Consider the following 10,752-nt stretch of genomic DNA (forward strand, 5'->3'; position numbering starts at 1 on the left):
ATTGACGTCATGGTTCACCTCCTGAACATTCCCACCTTAATCACCACCACCACAACTGATGTCTGTGGGGAACATGTAGACATCAGATGTCAACTGCCGAGTGACTGTTGGCCTAATACATTTAAGTCATATGTACTTTTAGTGTCATTCCTTTATTGATAGTATGTTTATTCTTATTCAGAGTACGAGGGGACTGGACTGTGTTCAAATATGCACTTGGTGGACAGTAATAACTGCTTGTGTCCTTTGTAAATATGCAGGTTTAGTTTAGACTCTTCAGCAAACCTGACTGCTTTGTCAGTCGCACGTTCAGACTTTGGTAGGAAACTTTAACCACAATCGTTCCTGAACATTTAACCACAATCGTTCCTTACCATTTGACCACAATCTTTCTTGAACATTTAACCTAAAATGTTCCTTAACATTTAACTACAATCTTTGGTGTCATGTTGGTATAATTAATTGGGGAAAACAGTAAACTGAAACAGATACAGGAAGGATCCTTGAATTACATTGCAGAATTTTAGTGGATATCATTTTACACTATCTTTGAATGTATGTTATTATTTAAACTGTTTATTACTTTACTTCCTTCCTCTTGTTAATTGCATTGATTGATTGTGTGTCTGCCTGCCCTTGCTTTGCTTTTTTTGTAGAGACAGGTCACTGTAAACTGTACTCACCATCTCTGTATCCATGACACACTTATCCTGTGGGGAGTATAGCTAGCTAGAGCCTCTTTGCTCACATTGGGCTAGCGGTCAGAAATAACACAGTTCATCAGTTGGTCACAGGGCTGAGCCTAGTTGACACATATAGAGGAAACACCCACACACACACACACTCACTGATACAGTCCGAGTGATCAAATCACCTGAATCGACTGTCATGTCATAGATTGTGCCCATGCAAACATAACAGTTGCGTGTAAGAGCAGGGTCAATAATTACCAATTGTCTTTCATGTTTGGTGTGTGTGTAAAAATGCTAGTTGAGCTACACTTTAAACCACTGTGATTCATCAAAAATACAATTAAGCAGACAGTTTTGGATGCATGCATTTATTTACCTACATTTACAATTTCATAAGCATTTATAAAATATATACAATTGGCCAGGAAAATAAATTCCGGCCCACAAAAAATACAGATTCAAGTGCCAGTACATTTTAATAAAGATGAAGACATTTGAAATAAAACTCCTCCTAGATAACAAAGCACATCATGCCTGATGGTTGAGAGAAGCTGTGATGCTTCTTTTTATTTATTTTGAAATACAAAAAACTGGTGCTTCGCTGCTGGTGCGAGCTTGACATACAGTACTGCACCCGGCGTCAGATGTTACTGTACAGCATGCAAAGGGTTTTTTCAGGATGACTCGGAGCCTGAAGAGACCCCACTGAACATAACCAAATGACACCACTGTTTGTATATACTTGTTAAAAGTCCATGCGGAAAAATCCATTATAGTTGCTGAGATTTGAGAGCGTTTAGGAGGTAGTAGACACTTCTGTCTTGCTGGTTGATACTGAGGTCTCATCCTCCACCATGCCGCCCATTCCAATGGTGGTCAGCATGCAGTTACGGAACTGAAAAAACAGGACATAGTATGATTAGACATTAAACAAAATGCCTTTAAACAGTACTTTAGTATTATGTCATTTTTTAAATTTAAATCCTCAACGACACATTAAAGGAGAATGCTCATTTATTTATTTATTTATATTTATTTATCTGTGTGTGTGTGTGTGTGTGTGTGTGTGTGTGTGTGTGTGTGTGTGTGTGTCAGCAAATATAATTCCTCTGGTGAAGCACTTTTTCAAGAAACTGCTGTATGAACAATGATAAATATTTGACAATAGAATATATGAAACAGCTTTAAATATAAAATATGTCTGCCTATAGATGTATGTGAAATATGCGTGTACTGTACTATCCCATTTTAAGGACAGTTTTTGAATGATTTGTGCATGTGGATAAACAGTTAATGAATGTTTTATAGCGCACTGTGAGAGCGTGTCATTTAATATGATATGAATATGAATATTTTCTTATGGTATACTATTACAGAAAAGTGATAAAATACATTAATAAACACTTAAAAACGTCCTTATATTTGCTTCCAAACACTGAATAGGGACTTTAAAGTGAAGTGCTGAGAATACAGTACCTGTTTGTTGAACAGCACATAGATAATAGGATTGAACAATGCTGAGCTCTTTGAAAAGAAGGCAGGGATGGCCATGGCTGTGGCTGAGAAAGCAGCTCCCTTGTTGAAGAAGATCCAGGCAGCAAAGCTGGCATATGGTGTCCAAGCCAGCAAGAAGCCACAGACCATCAAGATGCACATGCGGGTCACTTCTTTCTCAGCCTTCTGGGTGGAGACAGAGTCCTGCTGCTGGGCTGCAGCCTGAAAATGAAATCAACATCAGTTATTGTCTGTAAAGCATACTTTCTGTGGATTTCACCAAAAGTAAAAAAAAGAAAAAAAAAAGAAAATCAAATGTGATGAATGTTTTCTTTTCATATAAGTATGATTATATGAAAATAAATCAATCAGATTAAAGCCACTGTCTCTTACCGCTTTCACAGTGCACACTAAGTTTCCGTAAGTGAAGAAGATGGTGAAGACAGGAACACAGAAGTGGCAGCTGAACATGTACATGACGTATGATTCATTGTTGTAGCCAGGGGCCTGAGTGTAGTAATCAGGTCCACAGGACACCTGAATACCTTCAGGAATAAACCTGGAAATACAGGACATTAAATGTGAGGTGATCATCTAACCCTTGGAGAGAAAACAGGCAAGATTACAATATTCAGTTTCAAGTGGGACTGTAATCTACAAGATATTATATTAAAGGCCACTGTACAGTTGCAATATAAGGATTTCATGAAGAATTGTTGAGCATCAAATAATTCAAAGAGTTTTGGCAGTGGCACCAAAAGCAGAGCACAAGTTACATCCTGGTTGAGTCTGCAGGATGTGACTGGAAGTCTGGGACATGGACCATGTAATCTCATCCTTGTTACCATGGAGTGGCTGCCAGGTGGGTTTATGTAATTAAAATTTGCCTTCCTATATGAAAAATGTGTGAAAACTTAATATAAATATAATATGTTATATTTATAAGAATATATCAAACTCAGTTGTCTGGAGCAAGACTAATATAAGAGTAATATTTGCTGAAAGTGACTGATGACTAGAGTGGAGGGTTTTAACACTCCCTTTAAAATACAACAATAATCCACACAGTTTTAGTTGCGTGACTTGTTGAGGCATTGATAATCCATCTTAAATGGGAACACCCAATCCCCACATTATCTGCAAATGCTACAAGGCGCTAATCACATGTTAAGATCGCATGCAAATATTCATTACCTGATATGCAGAAGTGCTCGAAAGGTAAAACAAAGGCAGCAATTAGAAATGGCTTTACTGTAGTACTCTACAGTTCATCTCATGAAGTTTAATAAAAGGACAAGAAATCATCTAATTTGTTTGTTAAATATAAAACCAATAATTCAAGACAAGTGTCATTTGATCATATCAGTATGTTCTTCAGGCAACACTGGGCACCTGCACCAGTATAGTTATTAATTACTAAAGTGGATTTAAGAAAGGCTTGTACCATTGAACCTCACAACACCTATTTTCAGTCCTATGAAGAATCTGTAAGATGAAAATTTGGGGATTTTTCTGGAGTCATTAAATGGGACAAATCATCACATATAAAACAATTTCCTCAATTATGTTGGAGCATTATATATTGAGTCACTTTGTTTACATTTGCACTGATATAGGTAAAGCTAGATGTTTATTTGAGCTATGCTAGTTTGAAAGTTAAAGTCTGTCTCTTCTTTCACCTTTACTCACTTGGTGATCCTTGTATCACCAGAAACGGAGCAGTCACATGACCAGACGGGTTGTAAACAAACCTCAAGCTTATATAGATCAGAAGAGGAAGACTTTGGGAGTATGTTTGGTGAACGTTGAACCAGGAAGCAGTCTAATGACCTTAACATTTTCTAATTCAGTGGTGTAGTCACTATGGTGGTGTTTGTTCAAAACAACCTACCTACATTACATTTACAATTTGAGTGTAACTCATTACCTCGACCAGCCAACAAGAGGAGGGATAGCACAGGAGCAAGCCATGATCCAGGTGAATGCACAACCTGCTGCAGCGTGAGTGGCTGAAAATTTGAAACTACCCATAGGTTTGCAGACCACAATGTATCTTTCAATAGCCAGAACCACCAGAGACCACAGAGACACTTGACCTGTTGATAAAAAACAAGAGAACAGAAGTTGTGATGAGAACCCTCAAAATCCTGTCATCTGTTGTGGCAGCTTAGAGCTCTACAGTCTCATGTGACCAGTCATGAAATAATGTTGCTAGGCAACCAATGGACTATAGCACAACCACAAGTAAACATCCATTTTCCCAAAGTGTACCTCCAATGGTAGACATAAATCCTTCAATAGCACAGCCCATGGTTCCCAAGGAGAAGTAGCCCATCAGGGCGGTATAAAAGGTGACTGTGAATCCAAAGAAGACCATGATCAGTCCAGCTACAGCCAAATTGACCAGGATGAAGTTGAGAGGTTGCCTGAGCTTCTTGTTCTGGGCTGTGACCACCAGTGTCAGGAAGTTGATGGGGAAGCCAGTGCAGATCAGGAAGAACATGTAGAGAGCCAGTAGTTTGAACATCCATGGATCTGCCAGATAATACTGTGGGTATTCAAAAGGACTCCTCACAAGCCCCGTCCTGTTGTTCATTGGGACATAGAAGTTCCTTCCCTCCGTGCCGTTCTCCATCTTTCCAAGATAGGATTTGGATTGGCTGTGTAGAATAGGCTTGGAGCACAGGTGTCTGCTCTCTAACTTGTTGCATGTTATACTGCAGCTATGGTTATATAGACCCCTGGGGGGTGGACTAACAGTGGATCAAGAAGATAAGCAAGAGAGGATTTACATGAGAATTCAACGTATTATCTGTCAGAGTATAATCACTTGTTGCCTAAGAGAGAAGGGTTCAACTTCATTGGAGCAATGGAGGTCACAGAATCACAAAGGTCACTTGACATTTGAGAGAGATACTTGTCTCTCTTTTCCTTTTTTTCTTCCTGTGAAGAGCATTTTTACAGCTCACTTCTAGTTATTTCAACATGAGGAAACTGCACACAAAAACCAGCACAGCGTGTCTTTTCATGAGCATGTACAACACAAATTCCTGTCAATCTATCCGTTTTTATATCTACTTCAGTATGAGTTTTCCTTTGAAGAAGTTGTGTAGGACTGCAGGTCTAACAGTGTAATTGAATAATGCACCTTTAACTGAACAAAATGTGTTAATGAGCTAAACACCATTAAAGGAGGCCTCTGACAGATAGCTGTAATTTTTTAAGCTGACTATCTATTTAGTATGGCAGCAACTAAGACTTTGTTAACAGGATTTAAGAGTGCAGGCGAGCACACAGTTACAAATGTTTGCAAACCGATGGATACAGGTCTGACCCTATTCTTAAGCGCTTGTTTCCAGACTCAAATCTTGAATGCTTCTGAGATGTACTTCTATACTAATGTGTTATACTATATACTAATGTATTTTTAAAAAAGCAGTTGCCCCTGGCCTGCATTATTGCCTTCATAAAGAAGAGACAAAAGTGTTTTGCTACCAACTGATTGATGGATTTCTGTTTACAGCTTTTCTTTACAACATCAAATCCTCCAAGTACTTTAACATTTACCTGTCCATTTGAGATTTAAGCAGGTTGTTCAAATCTTTACCTTTATAAACATTTTACGCATAAAATGTTCTGTCCATTCTCCCTGTGAGTGGAGTCGTCTGCTAAACAGCAGAAGCTTTTGGTTGCCTCACACTGAAGATGCCCTAATACCAATTAAATGATTAAATTACACCTGTAAGTTGACACACCTTCTAATTAATGATAACCTGAGGTAATCCCTTTACAGGATGGTCCAGTCTTTGATGAGGAAGTTGAGCTTACTTCATTAGTGTCACACATGTACTACCTGAATAAGGATGAATACCTAATACTGATTGAACCACTATGCTTGACCTTAAATCTATTGCCTCAATTTTGGCCCCTTGCTATACGGTAATGTGCGGCAATTCATGTCATGTTGATGAAGGTTCTCAGTCATCCAGGTCATTGTAAAATCTAAGTGCTGTAACGTAGGCAAGTGGACTTGTTTCAGTTTCTTGAAGTCGTTTCACCTCTCATCCAAGAGGTTTCCTCAGTTCTAACTGGCTAGAGGGGAGTTGGCAGGCTTTTAGATTCTGTGTGGGTGATGTCATGTTATTACAATTACTGACTGTACGCTAAACACAGCCAATTTTAATTTCCCAATACCATTGAAAACAGTCCTGATTGAAATGTTCAACGACATAATAGTTTCATGAAACAAAGAATATCTCATACATACTGATAATATGGACACCACTTATGAAAAATGTTGTCAGTTTATCATGATTTAATATTGAAGTTAGAAGATTTCTCACAGAACAGTTGTGTTTATGGAGGGTAAATGTTAATCAGTTAACATTTAAATGTTAACTAATTAAATATATGAAGATGTATTTGTTTGTTTATTTGTTGAAGGTGGCCTCACTTACCCTCATGAATTATGTATATTCTTGTATTATATTCTTAATATGAATTTATAAAGCTAATGTATACAATTTTGTACGAAGTACACATTGGCTCAATTATTAAATTAATTTGAGTTAACTGAATTACAACTACTTTTGATCAGTTACAGATAGTAACGCTTTTTAAATTACACGTCATCATTGTAAGCATGCAAGTGTGTGCAATCAATTCTGAGCATTGTGAAATTAAGATTGAGTTTGTGCTGATATGATACCAGTACAGTGGGATCAAATGGTGCTCCATGGAGATCAATGGATTTTACGTTTTAGAAACTGTACGTTACCCTCATAATTTGGTGTGTTTGTTTAGTTTTTCATACTGTGTATTATATAATGTGAATATACTGTAGTGTGTACGTACCATGGCTGAGTGATAGATACATTTAGAGTTAAATGGCCTTCATTATACCATGCAGCTCTTAACTTATATGGTATTGTATGAGCTTCCATGCCCTTGAAACATCAGAATGCAATTATAAGTATTTAATATTGAATAGTGTTTGTACAGCCAATAGTGGTTGAGTTATAGACTCAATGGATGTCAATGGATTTTTTCAATCCTGCACCGTAGAGAAAGGCTCCTTGACCTGCAGCAGCTGAGAAGCTGTTTGGTCAATTTAGAAGCTACAGATAACTTTCATTTCAAATTAATTGTGAGGTCCTTTTATCAGTTTGTGTTGAACTCCATTTAGCATTGTGTTAATATATTATACAAGTTATTTCAAATACATTAATGATAAGTAATAACATTTTTAACTATATATTTGTACAAAAAAATAAAAAAAAACATGTTCTATGCCTTTCTTAAGCAATATTCAAGCATAATTCTGGTTTACAGAAACATAGGTAGATGAAATTATCCTCATCCACAAGGTAAAGCAATAATGTAAATTTTCACAGGTGCAAAATGGAGTGAGTTCAGGAGTGGATTTAAATCCCATTTTGATTCAAAAAGATATGATGGTTTAGAAAATATTTAATCAATTCAACTGAATGACTTTGCAGTAATACATCTTTTCTCTTAGTGATATTTACTGTGTTTTTCTGACTCTCTGATATATGACCCCTTGAGACTAAATGAAAAAAGATCAATATACTGTATTTATACATTTAAAAAATAAATAAAAGCAGATGCATGGATGGATGGAATGAATAAACACAATAAACACAAACTGAACTTTTAGAATAAAATCAAAAATGTTAAAAATTGTAAATATCTCAATAGACTGCAAAAGCAGCATGACTGTTCAACAAGTTCGTTGTAGATGTGCACAGACTGTATGGGTCAAAAGATTGCACTGAAGACTCAGGTTCATCCGTTAAGAAGATCATTGGTTGGTCATGGATGTCAGCATGGTTTGTCAAATGTTTGCAAACCGATGGATACAGGTCTGACCCTATTCTTAAGCGCTTGTTTCCAGACTCAAATCTTGAATGCTTCTGAGATGTACTTCTATACTAATGTGTTATACTATATACTAATGTATTTTTAAAAAAGCAGTTGCCCCTGGCCTGCATTATTGCCTTCATAAAGAAGAGACAAAAGTGTTTTGCTACCAACTGATTGATGGATTTCTGTTTACAGCTTTTCTTTACAACATCAAATCCTCCAAGTACTTTAACATTTACCTGTCCATTTGAGATTTAAGCAGGTTGTTCAAATCTTTACCTTTATAAACATTTTACACATAAAATGTTCTGTCCATTCTCCCTGTGAGTGGAGTCGTCTGTTAAACAGCAGAAGCTTTTGGTTGCCTCACACTGAAGATGCCCTAATACCAATTAAATGATTAAATTACACCTGTAAGTTGACACACCTTCTAATTAATGATAACCTGAGGTAATCCCTTTACAGGATGGTCCAGTCTTTGATGAGGAAGTTGAGCTTACTTCATTAGTGTCAAACATGTACTACCTGAATAAGGATGAATACCTAATACTGATTGAACCACTATGCTTGACCTTAAATCTATTGCCTCAATTTTGGCCCCTTGCTATACGGTAATGTGCGGCAATTCATGTCATGTTGATGAAGGTTCTCAGTCATCCAGGTCATTGTAAATCTAAGTGCTGTAACGTAGGCAACTGGACTTGTTTTAGTTTCTTGAAGTCGTTTCACCTCTCGTCCAAGAGGTTTCCTCAGTTCTAACTGACTAGAGGGGAGTTGGCAGGCTTTTAGATTCTGTGTGGGTGATGTCATGTTATTACAATTACTGACTGTACGCTAAACACAGCCAATTTTAATTTCCCAATACCATTGAAAACAGTCCTGATTGAAATGTTCAACGACATAATAGTTTCATGAAACAAAGAATATCTCATACATACTGATAATATGGACACCACTTATGAAAAATGTTGTCAGTTTATCATGATTTAATATTGAAGTTAGAAGATTTCTCACAGAACAGTTGTGTTTATGGAGGGTAAATGTTAATCAGTTAACATTTAAATGTTAACTAATTAAATATATGAAGATGTATTTGTTTGTTTATTTGTTGAAGGTGGCCTCACTTACCCTCATGAATTATGTATATTCTTGTATTATATTCTTAATATGAATTTATAAAGCTAATGTATACAATTTTGTACGAAGTACACATTGGCTCAATTATTAAATTAATTTGAGTTAACTGAATTACAACTACTTTTGATCAGTTACAGATGGTAACGCTTTTTAAATTACACGTCATCATTGTAAGCATGCAAGTGTGTGCAATCAATTCTGAGCATTGTGAAATTAAGATTGAGTTTGTGCTGATATGATACCAGTACAGTGGGATCAAATGGTGCTCCATGGAGATCAATGGATTTTACGTTTTAGAAACTGTACGTTACCCTCATAATTTGGTGTGTTTGTTTAGTTTTTCATACTGTGTATTATATAATGTGAATATACTGTAGTGTGTACGTACCATGGCTGAGTGATAGATACATTTAGAGTTAAATGGCCTTCATTATACCATGCAGCTCTTAACTTATATGGTATTGTATGAGCTTCCATGCACTTGAAACATCAGAATGCAATTATAAGTATTTAATATTGAATAGTGTTTGTACAGCCAATAGTGGTTGAGTTATAGACTCAATGGATGTCAATGGATTTTTTCAATCCTGCACCGTAGAGAAAGGCTCCTTGACCTGCAGCAGCTGAGAAGCTGTTTGGTCAATTTAGAAGCTACAGATAACTTTCATTTCAAATTAATTGTGAGGTCCTTTTATCAGTTTGTGTTGAACTCCATTTAGCATTGTGTTAATATATTATACAAGTTATTTCAAATACATTAATGATAAGTAATAACATTTTTAACTATATATTTGTACAACAAAATAAAAAAAAACATGTTCTATGCCTTTCTTAAGCAATATTCAAGCATAATTCTGGTTTACAGAAACATAGGTAGATGAAATTATCCTCATCCACAAGGTAAAGCAATAATGTAAATTTTCACAGGTGCAAAATGGAGTGAGTTCAGGAGTGGATTTAAATCCCATTTTGATTCAAAAAGATATGATGGTTTAGAAAATATTTAATCAATTCAACTGACTGACTTTGCAGTAATACATCTTTTCTCTTAGTGATATTTACTGTGTTTTTCTGACTCTCTGATATATGACCCCTTGAGACTAAATGAAAAAAGATCAATATACTGTATTTATACATTTAAAAAATAAATAAAAGCAGATGCATGGATGGATGGAATGAATAAACACAATAAACACAAACTGAACTTTTAGAATAAAATCAAAAATGTTAAAAATTGTAAATATCTCAATAGACTGCAAAAGCAGCATGACTGTTCAACAAGTTTGTTGTAGATGTGCACAGACTGTATGGGTCAAAAGATTGCACTGAAGACTCAGGTTCATCTGTTAAGAAGATCATTGGTTGGTCATGGATGTCAGCATGGTTTGTCAAATGTTTGCAAACCGATGGATACAGGTCTGACCCTATTCTTAAGCGCTTGTTTCCAGACTCAAATCTTGAATGCTTCTGAGATGTACTTCTATACTAATGTGTTATACTATATACTAATGTATTTTTAAAAAAGCAGTTGCCCCTGGCCTGCATT

At 36.1% G+C, this 10,752-nt stretch overlaps 1 protein-coding gene across 1 annotated transcript; it reads right to left on the reverse strand.

Annotated features, from left to right (window-relative positions):
• Positions 1–1,488: 1,488 nt before the first annotated feature.
• On the reverse strand, positions 1,489–4,830 carry LOC140998106 (green-sensitive opsin). Its single transcript, XM_073468260.1, has 5 exons — positions 4,458–4,830; positions 4,114–4,282; positions 2,580–2,745; positions 2,169–2,408; positions 1,489–1,587 (listed from the first exon to the last, which is right to left on the reverse strand). The coding sequence occupies exons 1-5, from the start codon at positions 4,819–4,821 to the stop codon at positions 1,489–1,491; spliced, it is 1,038 nt and encodes a 345-aa protein (XP_073324361.1). The 5' UTR covers positions 4,822–4,830.
• Between the last annotated feature and the right edge of the window lie 5,922 nt (positions 4,831–10,752).

Source organism: Pagrus major, chromosome 6 (genome assembly GCF_040436345.1).
Source record: "Pagrus major chromosome 6, Pma_NU_1.0".
NCBI lineage: Eukaryota > Metazoa > Chordata > Actinopteri > Spariformes > Sparidae > Pagrus > Pagrus major.

What these genes read in the sequence shown, in the direction of transcription:
- LOC140998106 (XM_073468260.1), bottom strand. Translation starts at nt 4,821, where the DNA reads ATGGAGAACGGCACGGAGGGAAGGAACTTCTATGTCCCAATGAACAAC. An exon ending in TAGTGTGCACTGTGAAAGCG is followed by an intron (nt 2,409 to 2,579) that starts GTAAGAGACAGT and finishes TTTCATTTTCAG; the next exon opens with GCTGCAGCCCAGCAGCAGGA. An exon ending in ATGTGCTGTTCAACAAACAG is followed by an intron (nt 1,588 to 2,168) that starts GTACTGTATTCT and finishes CTGTTTTTTCAG; the next exon opens with TTCCGTAACTGCATGCTGAC.